Consider the following 16,735-nt stretch of genomic DNA (forward strand, 5'->3'; position numbering starts at 1 on the left):
TTAACCATAGTAATCAATAAATAAAAATCTTTTTCTATTTGATACATTAAAAATAAAAGATAGGAACCTAATAAAAGAGTAGCACTACTTTATTCATATTAAAAATTTAAGACATACATGAATAACAAAACAAAGAGTTGCCTAATCTGTTCAGACACTGTACTAAATGTTAGAAGAACATATAAGATAAGAAAGTTCCTTCCCTCAAGGAGCTTACAATCCAAGACAGCACACAAAGGGAAAAGGGCCAAGAGGGAAATAATTTTAAATGAGTTAGAATTATAGGGCTAATCATTCTATTTAGCTTTAATTGAAAATTAGCTGAAAATTTTAATTGAAAATTTTCTTTAACTATAACATACTGACCAAACAAACATTTAACATTCAATCAATCAATCAATCAATCAATCAATATTTAGTAAGCACCTGCCAGAAGGTTTAGTAAGTATAAAAAAGACAATCACTGCCCTCAAAGAAGTTATAATTTAGTAGGGAATCACCACACACAAAAAAAGAAGCTGAAAAGATAGGGGATGGAAAGTAGGAGGCAACTAGTATATCTTATGGTAAAGGTCAAGGAATACAGCTAGTGGGAAATGAAGTGATAAGTGATTTGGCAGAACTTCTTCCATGGAGACTTTGGAAGGAGTTCTTTACTTTGTCTTCTGGCTTTCAAATCACTGGGCAAATGGTACGAAGAGTGACAGAGAAGAATGAATGACAAAGTTTATTGCGGCTTGTAGGATGAGTTTTCTGGTGCAGAGGTTTCCTGGAGGCATGGTGGAGTTTAATAGTATGAGCTAATGGGAAATGAAGAACACATAAGGAATTATGAAGAAGAAACAATATAAATGATGACATGAGAGAAATGCATGACCAGAAAAAGATGGGCTGGTCAACGGGATATGGTTACCTATTCTTTATTTTCCCACTTTTGGTAGAAACCTTAGACTAGAGGCAATAGAATTGTCCTCAGAGGATCTGAGGGTAGAGTTAATGAGCCATTTTCAGAACTGGGAAGCCTACTCCTCCTATTGAGCTATCAGGTTTCCCAAAAAACAAGTCCAGAATATAATTGCATGGTTAGGTATTGAGGTAGCAAAACAAAGGTAACAGCCCTCTTGAGTCACAACTGTGATTGCCTCTATGATAAACTTGGAAAAGATAAAACTTCTCAGGTTCCTAATAGCTGTATTTAGGTATTCAAAGAGTTGTCATTAATACTTTCTTTTTTTAATTTTTATTAAAGCATTAATACTTTCTTGGCTCAATCCTAGAGAACAGAACTATAATCAATTGAAATTGTTTCGAGAGGTTTAATTGGATAATTAGATAGATATAGATATAGATTAGAGATAGAGATAGAGATAGAGATAGAGATAGATATAGATATGTGTGGGTATATATATATATATATATATATATATGTGTGTGTGTGTGTGTGTGTGTGTGTGTGTGTGTGTGTGTGTGTGAAATTTTAGATATTACATAGTAGAAAGGACCATGAAATTTGAGGTGAGAGGGAACCCATAAATGGAGACATTCTGGCTCAGTAGCAATTTCTCAGTTGCTGTAGAGGGATTCTCTACAGGGGATGGGTTGGATTGGATAAGCTCCAAGTTTACTTTGAGAGACTATGAATGGGAGTGAGAAAAGAAAGCAATCTATATATATAGTAGAAGGGAATAGGTTAGCAAAAATAGTAATCAATCATTATAATTTGCTAAGGAAAATGCTGCTCTGAGAACAGAATGATGTTTTTCTGGGACTGAATATCAGAAAACAAAGGTACAGGAAGGCTTGTTCTCTACCCCCAGAGATCAATTGAACTTATGCACCTGCCCAACAAGGAGTATAGGGGAAGACTTAGAAGGGAGCAGCTAGAAATAGCCACCATATCATTAGCTGACTGGTTACTGGAGCTTCCAATGATAAAGTCAATGATTCCAGGGCAGAATTGAGAAAAATTTTATACAATGATAATTAGGAAAATAGTTGACTCCCACTTAATAGTAAAGGATTGTCAATTGTATTTTTTTAAATTAATTTCAAAACTAAGGCAGGAACTCACTATAGATATTTGGCCCCACTGGTCTGTCTCACTGCTTCACTTATTTAACTCTTGAACTGAACTTACATCGATTTTCATCAGAGCCAGTTAACTGGGACTAACAGCTGCTTATTTACAAGAAAATCAATTGCTCCAAGGGTCAGAACTACCTCAGTAAATGTATTTAGAGGACTTTTGTATTTTAGAAGTCAGGAAGTGGGAGTAGCAAAACTGTAAACCTTTGGCTACATCAATGGCCAAAGACCTAAAGAGAAAATCAGGATTCCAGGGTTTCATCATTTTAAAGACTGAAACTACAATCTCTGAGGTGGGTTAACAAATATAGCTCCAAACTCTTATCTATGTTGTCTTTTATTTTTTACTTTCACAGCTCTCAAATAACTGCTAGCAACTCTAAGTCAAGGCATCTATATTAGGAAAAGCCACTGGATTTTGAGTCAGGAAGACCTGGCTTCAAATCTTAACTCAAATACATACTTGCTATGTGAACTAGGGCTGGACCCTTTACAATCCTGTTTATGCTTTTATTTCTCCATGAAATAATGGATTTGGATTTGATGACCTCTAAGTTTCTTTCCAGGGTCTAAATTTATGATCCTATCATCTGTTATAATTAGTTTAAAGGATTTAAATAACCATATCTTGGATTTTATGTAGAAAGGATTCTTGTTTAGGAAGGGTCTGGCCTAGATGTCTGCTTTGGTCTCTTCCAACTGTAAGATTCTGTGATTATATGAAAAGACAATATAAGTTTTGAAGCACCTCATACAATGTCACAATTTTCCATTATTTCTTCTTTATCAATATGGATTTCTTCCAGTCCAAAAAATATATACAAATTTCCTCCAGTCCTTAAAAAAAAAAAACCCTCAACTTCATTTTGTCCTTGATTCTCCCATTGTTATCATTACATCTCTCTATTTTCCTTCATTGCTAGTTGTCTACCCTTTTCATTTTCTACTGTCTTTAAATCTTTAAAATTGACTATTTGAAAATTAAACCTAGTAGTCATTATTTCTAAATGACAAATCCAATTTCTTTTTGAAAATTTCCCAACACCACCTTGAAATCTATGCAGAATACTTTCCCTTATTCTCTGTCTATGTGGGAGAGTGTATGGGAGAGCCTTTAGAGGAAATGTTTTATAACAATTATTTTCACTAGGCCATCTTAGTAAATAAAGATAATTAATTGTCTGGGTGAGTAATTATTCAACACAGATGGGGGGTTACTGATGAAGGTTTATTAGCTTTATCACAAAAAGTATATTCTCAAGTCCCCGGGGGTAGACCTAGAAACCTGATGATATGTAATATCTCTGCTCTGGGTAAATATTTAAGGGGCAGTGATATGATGAAGTGAATAGTGTGAAACCCAAAGACAGAAAGACTCATCTTTTATTTTTCAAGTCTAACCATAACAGAATTTCTTTCTTCATGAAATATAAAGAAACAAACAAAACTTCTAAATTTATTTAAACACATCTTAGATGCATCATTTGGATGTATGGTGTAATTTCTGTGGTTTTTAAAAATTATTGCTACTCTAGTACCTGAGAAAGCTATTTGCATACAGGGGGTAGTGAAAGAAGAAGTCACAGCTGTAGGAAGTTTTCCACTTTCCTATCAGTTTGCTGCTGATCAATTCAGTTTCTCTAGGCCATGTAAACCCTGAGCATCTTTACTTGTCTTTATTTTTACATGCATTTCTGCCTCTTCCAGAGGCTGTCCTTTTAGTATAATATCCTTTTATAGTTGCATTTGAAAATTTATTCTTAATATATTGACATTTGCTTTTGTTTATTTGTATTCTTAAAGAGAACTGTAAATTAACCTCCCTAGGGCTCAATTTCATCATCTGTAAAATGAAAGAGTTGGTCTAGAGGGCCTCTAAAGTTTATTTTAGCTCCAGAGCTTAGTGTTTTATAATCTATTCCTATCAATCTCCAAATCTATCATCTTCTTATCTAGCAGATCACCTTTTCTTAAATCTTCTTTGCTGTGGGTGTCTAGGTGGCACAGTGGATAAAGAACCAGCCCTGGAGTCAGGAGTACCTGGGTTCAAATCCAGTCTCAGACACTTAATAATGACCTAGCTGTGTGGCCTTGGGCAAGTCACTTAACCCCATTTGCCTTGCAAAAAAATATAATCTTCTTTGCCAGATCTTCATCCAGATCACATCCTTTAAACATAGGTATCCCCCAGAAATCTGTTCTGGTCTTCTTCTCCTCTCCCTCTACACTAATTTACTTAATGATCTCATCATGTCTATGCTGATGATTCTGTAGGACAAAAGTAACTCCATTTTGGCTACAGTTCCTCTATCTTGTTTCTTATTTTGTTTGTATTACAGCTCCTAGTTAGTCTGCAATATTCCTTTTCCCTAAAACAAGTATTAGAAATAGTCCCATCTATTAAGGTGGGGGAGATAACTAACCTGAAGAAGAGCCTTTCTTGTTATTAACCACCAGATATAGGCCCTGTCCTATTAAAGAATAGCACATCCCCTATTCCTATCCTGGAAGCTCCCATTAATATTCCTTTCCAACACAGAGGTATCCCATAACTAACTTCCTGCTTTCTTCTTTATATGAGCTTGCTTCTTTTGTTCCTTCAGAGAGTCTCTGCCCATTTAGTTGAACTCCCTTGCTGGCAAACTCAATGAATTATTGTTAGAATTCCCAGATGGACTGGCCCATGGACCAAATTTTCATAAATGCCACAGGTTCTGCCTGTGTGGGATAACCATTATAGCTAGGTTTGGAGAACCTGGTGGATGGGAGAACTGTCCGTGCCACCATGGTTTACAAATAGCAATTACTCCCTGTCCCACTGATCAATTGGATGGCCTGATCTAGTCTGTTCTAGAAACTAGTTTTTTCTGGAATTAATTTGAAAGACTTTATCAACAAGCGTGCTTCTGTGTATGTCTTGTCTTTGTTTCGGTTTTCTTATATAATGTCCCATATGTTAGCATTGTCTTGTGTTTTGTGTCTTGGTAAATACAAACTGAATTTTTCAGCCAAAGGGAAAAAAGGGCAATGTGATTAAAAGGTTAATTAAAAAAGGTTGTGACTAAAAAGGTTGAAGAGACATAGTTTCTTGGTAATTTGATCATTCCATTAATAATGCCAGCATGGTTATTAATAAAAGGATGGTCATTAAGCCATCTTTCTTAAATCAAAGACCCCTCATGGCACTGGGCTCAAATTTAACATGTCCTTTGAAGAATAGGGGTTGTGGTAATAAAGCTGTTTATACCCTTTGACCCAGCAATTCCAATTCTAGGTCATTTCCAGAAGAAATTATAGACAAAGGGAAAAGCCTTACATGTTCTAAAATATTCATAGTAGCTCTTTTTGTAATGGCAAAGAATTGGAAATTGAGGGGATGTCCATCAATTGGGGAATAGCTAAACAAATCATGATACATGAATGCTATAAGAAACATATAAATGGTTAGACTTTAGAAAAGCATGGAATGACTTATGGGATCTGATGCTGATAGAAGGGAGTAAAACCAAGAGAACAATTTATGCATCAACAACAACATTGTGAGATGGACAACCTTCATGGAAGCAGTTCCTCTCAGCAGTCCAGAGAGCTAGGACAACTGTATTAGATTGTCTATACACTAGGTTATCCCCATCCAGAGGAAGAAAAACAAAACAAAATGAAACAAAATACACACACACACACACACACAAAACCCTTCAGAATCTGATGAGCACTTTATAAAATTTATTTCACATGTATCTCTTTCCCTTAATCCTAATTCCTCATACTGAAAATTACTAATATGTAAACATGTTTATCAAGTATGTATATACAATGCTAACCTGACTGCTCACTGCCAAGGGGAGGGGGGTGGGAAGGGAAAGTAGAAGGAAATTTTGTAACTTAAAAATATACATGTGCATAAGGATGAAAATAAACAAATACTTTTAAAAAAAATTTTTAAATTTAAAAAAGAAGAGGTGGGGTAGTTAGGTGGCACAGTGGATAAAGCAGCAACCCTGGAGTCAGGAGGATTTGAGTTCAAATCCAGCCACAGACATTTATAATGTCATAGCTGTGTGACCTTGGGCAAGTTACTTAACCCCCATTGCCTTGCAAAAAAAAAAAAAGATGATCTTGAAGGATACCAATCAACTCTGGGTTAGCTATATTAAAATAAGGATTTGGGGGTCACCCAAATCTTGATCAAAGAGATTTCAATTTCCCCATCACCTGTCTTGACAAAAGTGAGAATCAATACTTCCCCAAATCTGTCTGGGAGACACAAACACAAAGAGTAGGAATATACCCATTAACCCAAACTTAGAATTTCTTTTACTGTCAGATTACATCTTAACCTTGCCGAGTATTTAAGAAAGGTTTCCCACACTGATTGGTTTCTTGATGAAGAAGTATTGATTCAATTTGAGAGACAAAGACTCCTCAATGATCAATAATTGTTATTACAAACACATCAGGGGTTCTTATCTGGGATTTATAAGACATGACATTTGACTGACAATAAGATTTGTTTCATGTTTGAATACACATTTATTTATTATTTCTAAATTTTCATGCATTATAAATTTGGGGAAAACATTGTAAAGGAAATACTGTTAAGAGAATGATTAATTGTATCATTTAAATCTTGATAAGAATATTGTGAAATTATTAATTTAGTCATTAGAGATTATTGTTTTAATGTTAAAACCTATTAAGTATTTAATTGGATATGTTTCAAAAGGAAAGAATCATAATTATTTACTTTGTAGGACTTTCTAGGTTTCATGGGACCTTAACTGGATTAGTTTTAATGTTGAAACAGTCACAACAGATTCTAGATTTAAAAAAATTTATTTTTGCCTTATTCTTTATTTATTTTTAGTTATTTTTTAATTGTATCTGACTTTTTGTGACCTTATTTGGAATTTTCATGAGAGAGATACAGGAGTGATTTGCAATTTCCTTTTCCAATTTTTTCCATAGATGAGGAAACTGAGACAAATGCAATTAAATAATTTGCTCAGGCTTTTACAGCTAGTGTCTAGTAATTATCTGAATTATTATTAAGTTAGTAATATGCAATTTAAAAGATATGCCACAAGCTGCTCAAAGTAATCTGATAACTGCTACAGGTGAATGTCTGGGCTTGTGAAAGTTGAAAAGACAATCTTGCATAAGCAAAAGCAGAGTCCTCTTGACTCATTTACCCATTGTGTTATTTCCTTTTTGAAAAGGAAGGTTTCTCACCTGCTAATTCTGAAATGGCTAGGATACACAATGAATAATGTGGAACTTTGCTAAATGATTGGCTATTCCCAAAAAGTTAACTATAACTCTTATCTAAAATCAAACAGCAAAGGATATTTTGTTTGATTATACTTCTGTTAAGTCACTTTCTAGCCTCTGACTTCAGATTGGAGGAATAGTTTTGATGCTATTTAAACCATGCTCCCCCTTTTTCCTTTCATAGCAAATGTCTCCAGCAATGGAAGGTAAAATTATAATTTTAAAAATAATAAATTCTGTTATTGCAATAGCCTAGTACCTTTGAACAACTATAATAGGATAATTTTTAGCTCTGCTTCTGTTTTCTCCAGCACTATTTTAATCACAATTTTCAGATTTATATATCATATCCAAATCTCTCCTAAACTCCAGGCTTGATCTCCAACTATCTTTCAGAGAACTGGAGCTAGACTAAGGTACCTCTCTTGGAGCTGAGCAAAAATTCTGGCTTCTTGCTGAGAGAAACACACCTTGCTGAGAAGATGCTGGGAATTGTATTGCTTTTGCTGCAAAGTAAATTTGTTTTTCTTTGATAAGAAAATAATTTTCTTATGGAAAATATTTTCTATAAAATAGAAAAAATGCCTTTTGAAAAATAATTTTTTTAAAAAAGCATCCATACCCCCTTTTTTAGCATATATGTTTTCATGAATATATAATTAGTATCCAGATAGAAGAATGTGCTGAATTCCCTTTGGAAAGCGTACAATTCTTGTAAAACATAAAAGCTTCAGTATAAAACAAAGACCAATCTTTTTTAACATCAGTAGTTGTTCCGTTTATATTTTATGACTGCTCTGAATTTAAGCATCAACCAAAGTGAAGTGGAGAGACCCCATGTTAGGTGTGGAAAGACTATAACATACAACAATTGGGAATTCAGTGGAAAAACAATGTGAAATGTCATCAAAGAAATTTAAGACCAGAAAAAAAATGTTGGGTTGTTCATACAGCAAACACAAAGTATGAACAACTTTGGTGCTCCATTACATATGGAGAGTAATCCATATGTCTTACAATGTCAAGAGGTTATAAGACGTTTCCAATCATTTAGGGCATACCTACTATGGCAAATTTATGAAATTATATGGATTAGACCCACACAAGATGGTTAAGCATTAATGGATTATGATCTTAACTCTTGGAGGTAATAACCACAATAATGAAATCTGAGATCAGCAACCTAGTGACGGAATGAACTTCAGGGGTTTTATAGCGCCAAATCTACATTTTACATAAGAGCAAACTGGTACCAAGGAAATTTAAGTGATTCACAGAAGGTAACATAAGTAGTTGGAGGTGGAGTTTAAGTTTTATGACTCTTAGGTCAGTACTCTTTGAATTATGTATACTATCTTCCTTCATTAGAATATTGACATCTATAAAGTTTATTGGGTTTGCGTTCCATAAATTCTTAGCAGTCAAGAACTATATCCATATGCTTGTATATCTAAACTAAGATATATAGTGGTTTACATATGGTTTAACTGTTACTACAACACCAATGTTTAATGAACAGATATGGTAAGTTCAGTCTTTCCAACTGTTGGAGAAAACCATTTTTTCAGTAGAAACAAGACACAATTCAATGGATATGGTACCAAATTTTAGAATATATTATCATTATTATTCTTTCATATGTATTCCCATTCTCATAAAAAAATCTGCAATGCAACCCGCCTACACATAAATAGAAAAGGTTTACAGTTATATCTCAGACCTTGGATGAAAATGAAAGGACACAATCTTTATTTGGTAGTGGATTTTATTTATTTAGCTACTTATGCTGTTAAACTTAGTCAAGGAAATAATATTTACCACAAAGTTGCAGGCATAATTTTATCATACAGACCATTGACTCATTTTCAGGAGAAAAGAAAAAGATGAAAATGATATTTGAAACCCCCCACATGTCTCTGGAAGAAATGCCTGGTAAGTAAGTAGTAAAAAGGTAAAATTTGGCACCTTTCTCTAAGGCTTGGACAATATTTTAAATACAGCTATGATACATGTTCTTTGCTTACAAAGCAAATAATACACTCAACTCATGTGGACAGTGGTTAATTCATATTTGTACACCTCTATAGAAAGGATACAAACATTTTAATTATCTTTACATTTATTTATCTATTCAAGCTTCCTGCCCAATCAAATAATGCTCTGGTTTCACCATCTTGGAAGCCCATTTATGATTTGTGCTTCAACTAAGTTGCACATTTTTTATTTCTAATTTCCATAAGATTCCCTTTAAGCCTGTCCCAAATTAGTGAAGCTTTCAATGTGTAAGAAAAAAAGATGACACTGCTAAAAAATTGTTGGCACCATATATCTCTAAGAAGAGGCAAAAACAGGTTTCCATAAAGATTTTTGTTCTTTTTGTTTGTTTGCTTATTACAAATCTGCTTTGTAGTCTGGAATTAACATTATATATATCATGGTGTGATGATTATGAGAGGTTTCCTGTAAATGTTTGGATCACAGGCTAAAGTTAGAATCTTTCTCAATTTTGGAAGCTAACCAAAATTATATACAATGCTGATTTGAGCCAAGTCAACAATCCTAACATATATACATATAGGAAATTCTAGATTAGCCACGTACATTTATCAATACAGTTTGTAGACTATTTGAACCTACCACTTCTCTTACTTCATGTAAGAAAATATTTTAGCTTAGCTTTTTTATAGGAAGAAATGGGAATCTCAAACTCATAGATTTGTATCTGGTTGGAAGCTCTGTTAAAAGGTTGGTGGAAAAGGAGACTTGTAAACACTATGACTTTGGGCTTTTCCATGTTATAAATGATTATGAATTTGTGTTCTCTATTAGTATTATTCTTCACTGTCTAGCCAGACACTATTTTTGAAAGGTTCATTAGAATAATGAACCCAGTTCTTTTAGTCTTAATTTCTTTGCTGTCTCAATGACTCCTGATTTCTCTAGCAGTACAGCACAGAGCTATGCATATTATAAGTACCAAATAAATATTTTAAATGAAGTAATGAACATACCAATAATAATGTTCAATAAAAAGTAGAGAAGCCTAGCTTCCCTTCTAGATATGCTTTCCTTTCCCTCAACTAACTGAGATTAATCCATCTGGAAGCACTGAAGGCATTAACAAAGGAATCTAATTATGCCTATATCCCTCTGAGCTGGAGGCAGGCAGTTTCTTAACATTTTTAGGTGTTTTTATTATTTCACATTTTGCCAGATTCTAGAGCTACCAAGAGATAGAATGGATAGAACTAAAACATATTGAGGAAGAGAACTAGACTACATGAGCAAAGGGAAAGAGAAAAGAAAAGAGAGTATAAACAAAGGAGATTTGAATGGTAACCATAGGAAAAATCATAGGAAGAAAAGTAGAAAACAGAATGTATGGGCATGAGTGTATGTAGATATGACAGTGTGAGACAGTATATGACAGCATTAGATAGGATATGATAGAATGAGACACTATGCAATAATATGTAATTTATCTGTTTCCAATAGAATAGATAATCACAGAGCATACTACATGGACCCGACTAGCACATAATCAAATCATTTAATTCCCAATTTGAGCAAAAAGGACATTTTAACTGTTATACTGAATATCTTAGTTGTGCTGAACCTATTAAGATGTGAATGTGTAATGTTATGAAGTAACTTTTATAAACACTCACTACATCTTATATTTTCACACCTTTTTTTACACTATAATACCTTTTTTTGTTTCTTAATTTTTTCTTCTCTGAAAATGATCCAAGATTTGCTGTCCCTATCCTGTAAACAAAGTCAATAGGTAATTTTAAAAAGGAGCTTTTAAGAGTTGATAACTTAAAAAAATCTGTCATAAAAATGAATAATAATAATACAAGAGGCTAGAATTTCTGTTGTTTCATTTTTTCTTTCCTCTGAGTGTATCAGGATCATATAAAGACAAGAATTAAGACAATTTTCTTCACAGAAAATAGTGAATTCAAACTCTAGTTTTGCAATACTCAGAGTATCTCCAATTCTCAAAGTTCTTTCATTTTCTCTAATCTAAAGCAAATAAATAAATAAAGCACACCAAGTAACAGTTTTAGAACTATGTTGATGTGGTAAGTCAAAATAAGGAAAGGGTATTGCAACTCCTAAAAATGTTGAGTAGCAATCACTTGTAATGGGAGACATTAATCTTTTAATATTTTTTGCCAGTTCAACTTGAGTAAAAGAATTTTAAAAATAAAAATATTTCAACTGAACCATAATTCATAAGTTTTTAGAGCAGGAAGGGACCTTAGAAATAATCTAGTCCAACACCCTCAAATTTACAAATGAGGAAAATGAAGGCCATCTCTGTGGTAGCACTGGGATGAGAATTGGTTGCCACTTGGTTTTAAAGTTTAGAGACCTGTCATTTTCTATTCAACTTATAAAATTTCATATTTTCCTTAATTTTTGGATGAACAAAGTCAACAAAATAACTATCAATGATATTGATTTCTCTTGTTTTGTTCTCATAAGGTTCAACTAAATCTTGGCTTAACTGCTTTATGTTAAAATTGCTGTTTGTTTTATTAATTAACAGACAAAGAGTTAAATATTCACTGATGCCAACAGGATGATATTTTTTTCTTAGCAACATGAAAACTAGATATACTGTATCCATTGTTAAAGTGGACCTTTAGGAATCACTTTAAAAGGACACCACAGCTGAAGACTGAAGAGTAATATTTATCAACATTAAATAAACATTTGGTGAAGTATGTATAAATATTTCTTCATATAAACATAACACAAATTAAATAGTTCAAATACACAGACACCATTTAATATACTTCCACTGTGGTCAAAATCATCTGTAAACACCATCTCACACTGAATACAAAAGCAGCTTTTACACCAGCTCTGTGTTCACAACACTGATGCCCCAAACAAAGGTAAGTTTTTCCTCCCCCTCCCCCACCCATATTACCCTCCCCCAGTCCCAGTGAAAAATGATAAAAAGAGAGAGAGAGAGAGAGAGAGAGAGAGAGGAAAAAGAAAGAGAAAAAAGAGAGAAAGGAAGAAAATTGAACAACAATTAACAAACAAACAAAAAAAAACCACCCCAAAACGAAACTTATATAATTTTGGTCAAATGAAAATACAAAATTATTTTTCAATGTAAATAAATCAGATTAGAAGCAATACTTTTCAAAATACAGTCTTTTCCTCAGAGGACATCTAACTTTTATAGAGCCCACCCATTATTTGGGTGCTGATCACATGCTCAAGCCCAGGAAACACTGGCAATGTCTAAGTGACACAAATTTAAGCCCTTTAATTTATAATAAAATTTCATCAGAAAATGCCAGGTAACAAAACCAAAACAATTTCATTTTTTCATTCTTTTTCCTCTTCTTTTTCTTAAAAAAAACTACTTTTATTATTACCAGATATATTGCATTTGATGAGACCCAGACAGCCATGTCACCAATAATGTCCATTTTCAAGCATATCACAGGAATTTTGTTTAGCCGCAAGCTCAGATTTGAGACTGTGGAGTATTCAAAAATACTGTGTTGCAATTCATTCTTTGAGATCCAAGGGGCCTGGGTCTTAAAATGATACAGAAAGCTTTAAATAAATGCAGCTGGCTACCCCATCCTCAGTGTGGGGTGCTAGAGCCCAGAAGAGGTTGATTTTCCTGACTGATCTGGACTCAGATGGTCTCAAGACCACAAATCTCCACCAATCTGCTGATGGTGCATAGCTGCTCAGCTGAACATGAGGGCATCTAGCAGGGCCAGCTCAACAGTGCTGGCCTCATCTGGGTGTACTTTGGATAGGATTCTGATGTTCTCTGAGTGGCCCTTAAAAACCTCCTGGATTTAAAAGCATTAAATGAGGCTTGTTTCATCTGGATCTTGTTGTACATTTGTATTGTGTTAGGTTTCCAAAGAACTTTAGTTGCCAAAATACTGAAATCATGTATTGCAGGAATAATTTGCCAGTTTTCTTGTTTCCCAGTATATTATATACATGTGTGTGCGTGTTCTGTACTCACACACATATATGTATTTATTTTCATATACACGAAACTTTAGCTGCACAAAACAGTACTCCGTAAGGATGGAGGATCAAGTCCACAGGTAGGTAGGGTTTAACAATGATACACCAAAGAGAGACAGGAAGCTCTATTGGGACAAAAAGATGCCACCTTGTAACATGTTAAAACGTTTCACAACCATCTTCTTGCTGGCCTTCTCTGTCCAAGAGCTTGGACCAATATTTGTATGGTCCTTGGAAAGAAATTGGAAATTAGGCCAGCTGGATGTGCTTACCTGAGATCCCAGAGCTGATGTGAGTCAATAGACCTGGGCAGGTCAACAATGGGGTTTGTAACTACTGTACAGCTTTGTTTTCCTCACTTTTTAGGGGAAAAAAAACATTTAAAGTGGTAAAGTAATAACTTCTGAGTTAATGTTTTACCATTCAGTAGTATAGTTTTCTTTTGTTTAATGTGCATTTGGATTTTTATATTAAAATAGGTTTATTAAAAGGATACATAGTCAGGCAGCAGTTTTCACATCTGGACATTAAAATGTCTCATATCAATACCAGGGAAAAAAAATCTTCCCCTTCTCCCTTTCTCAAAGTCTAGAGGGTCTAAGTGCATGTGTGTTTGGTCGCTGCTGTTGTTTTAAAAAAATCATTTTATGAAGCCTCTTGTGGCACTCTCTTGTGAAAAATAACAGACTGCCTTTGTTGATACTGTTGTTTGCGTCTCTTCCTTTTATCACACTGACACAGTAGCAACATCTTGAATGTGGTTCTGAACGTTTTGTTACACAGTGCATAGCACATCGGATTCACAGTGCTGTTGATGTAACAAAGCCAGTACCCCAGGTTCCAATAGGTTTTAGGGATGCAGCTCTTGCAAAAGGTATTTACCAGGACCATGATGTTATACGGAGTCCAGGTGATGATAAAGGCAAGTAAAATTGCACTGAGGGTTTGTGCGGCTTTCTTCTCTTTGATGAGGGACATCCTTTTCCTTTTGGTAATCTGACTTCTGGTTTTGAGGGCAAATCTTTTGGCCAGTGTGGCCTCTTTGAAGGAAAGAGGCAAAGCTGCTGTTGTCTTAGCAACAGCCTCGGATGTCTTGGCAGTCTCTACAGCTGACTCTAATTGAATGGGAAGCTTGGCAAAGCTCTTCCGAAAGCTGCCTCCATCCTCCATGCTCTTCTGGGCTTGGAGCTTATTAGTTTTCTTCTCCAAGTTGGGTTTTTGCAGCTCCTCCTCTGAGCCTTGCAGGTCCTCTGATGAGGGTAATTTGGTCGAGTTCAGGATAGTGCTATGACCGGGGAGCTTCAGCACAATGGAGTAAATGGCTCTTGTCTCAGAGCCAATGTCTTCCTCATCAGATGAGGCAGAGTTTTCAAGAGAGGCAGCAGCATCATTGTTGTTCCAGCTGTCACTGCTACTATGCTCTTGATCCATTTGCTCAGCACTGGGTTTCCAGCTCTTTGTTGTGAACCAGAAATGACAGCGGCCATACTTTCTCCTGGTTGACCGTTTGAGGGTCTGCTGCTGTAACTCATAGCTACTACAGCTCCTGGAGCTGCCAGTAGGATTAACAAAGTGAGCGGCCTCTGCATCGCTCCCTGAGGCCTGCAGTCCTGCGAGCTCTTTGGTACGTTTCTCAGTCTCCTTGTAGATCCTCCAGTATAAAATAGTCATAATAGTCACAGGCATATAAAAGGCAGCTATGGCAGTGCCAAAGGTAATGGTCGGTTCAGTGAGGAACTGGATGAAACACTCCCCTGGGGGAACAGTTCTTTTCCCAACAAAGTACTGCCAGAACAATATGGCAGGAGCCCAAAGGATAAAGGAGATGATCCAAGCAAGGCCGATCATCATACCAGCCCTTTTGGTGGTTCGTTTAGCTCGGTATGTGAGTGGCCTGGTGATGGAAAAGTACCGGTCAAAACTGATAACCAAAAGGTTCATGACTGAAGCATTACTGGCCACATAGTCAATAGAGAGCCAGAGGTCACAAGCTAAGTTTCCCAAAGCCCATCGGTTCATGATGATATATGTGGTAAAAAGGTTCATTGAAATTACACCAATGATCAGATCAGCACAAGCCAGGCTCAAGAGGAAATAGTTGTTGACTGTCTTTAGCTGTTTGTTAACTTTAAATGCCACAATAACCAGGATGTTGCCAATGATGGTCACCAAGGCTAAGATGCCAGTCAACAATGCAATGAAGACCACTTGCCAGATGGTGTGGCCACCAAGAGGGTCATTGTTTGTAGCATTGCTGGAAAAATTCTCAGAGGCTTGAGAGATATTGTAGCTGCCATAGCGAGGAGGAAGACCTGGGCCTGAGGTGCCTTGATTCCAGGAAGTGCTGATGTTAATAAATGAGGAAGAGGTTGTATTGTTACTGTGCAGGGTCATTGTGGCTCTCTGGCATAGTCTAGGGAAAAGAGAGAGAGAAAAAGAGAGAGAAGAAAAAAAGTCAGGGAAAATATTGCTTTATTTTGGCATGTTCTCAGCACTGGATATTTTAAAGGAAACTAGAAGACTACCATAGAATCAAACTATTACCACTGTGGAACCATGTAATTCAACCTCATTTTGAAAATGGTGGGATCCTCAAAACTAAACAATTTGTTCAAGGTCACACAGTTAGTTGGATTTGTGCTCAAATCCAGAAACCTTGAACTACTAACTCCCAGTTCCAGATATATTTTTTCATTATACAATATACTCATATTTCATCTTTCTTATTTTGTATAATTTCTTAAAATGTAGAGTGATTCCAAGTAACACAGAACTTATTCAGTATATTTTTATCACCACTGTCCTTAATATATTCATTTCCAAAAAAATAACATTCCAAAAAGAATTATAAAGCTTGAGCTGAAAGACAAGTTTTACAAGGTACCTGCCAAGGTACCTGCCAAGGAATGAGAATAAATATCTCTCAAAATTATAGCAGAGGCAAAATAGAAACAAAGTAAGTTAACATCAAAATTCTCAAAATATAATAGAGCAGTCTTTGAACTTTTTAAAACAAATATTCTGTTAATTGTACTTCAATATATAATATTTTTGTAATCTCATATATATTATTTCATTTTTATAATTTTTAAACAATTTTTTCTTTTAGGATTTTTTTTGCAAGGCATTGGGGTTATGTGGGTTGCCCAAGGCCACATGCTAGGTAATTATTAAGTGTCTGAGGCCAGATTTGAACTCAGGTACCCCTGACTCCAGGGCCAGTGCTCTATCCACTGTGCCACCTAGCCACCCCATTTCATTTTTTTAAAGCATTATTTTGCAAAGGGATTCATCTTTTGCTTTGGAAGAGGACCAATGACATTAGGAGGGTGACTTGACTTACAACTGAATTGAA

At 35.2% G+C, this 16,735-nt stretch overlaps 1 protein-coding gene across 11 annotated transcripts in view; it reads right to left on the bottom strand.

The window, feature by feature from the left end:
• Positions 1-12,323: 12,323 nt before the first annotated feature.
• The window catches only part of CHRM3 (cholinergic receptor muscarinic 3), a 658,611-nt gene continuing 654,199 nt past the window's right edge, over positions 12,324-16,735 (bottom strand). For all 11 annotated transcript variants that reach the window (XM_074222928.1, XM_074222921.1, XM_074222922.1 and 8 more), the window contains one exon: positions 12,324-15,793. In XM_074222928.1, coding sequence (XP_074079029.1) covers positions 14,026-15,774 — 1,749 coding nt within the window. In that variant the 5' untranslated portion in view covers positions 15,775-15,793 and the 3' untranslated portion in view covers positions 12,324-14,025. The remainder of the gene's footprint in view (positions 15,794-16,735) is intronic.

This window comes from Macrotis lagotis, chromosome 2 (genome assembly GCF_037893015.1).
Source record: "Macrotis lagotis isolate mMagLag1 chromosome 2, bilby.v1.9.chrom.fasta, whole genome shotgun sequence".
In the NCBI taxonomy this organism is placed as follows: Eukaryota; Metazoa; Chordata; class Mammalia; order Peramelemorphia; family Peramelidae; genus Macrotis; species Macrotis lagotis.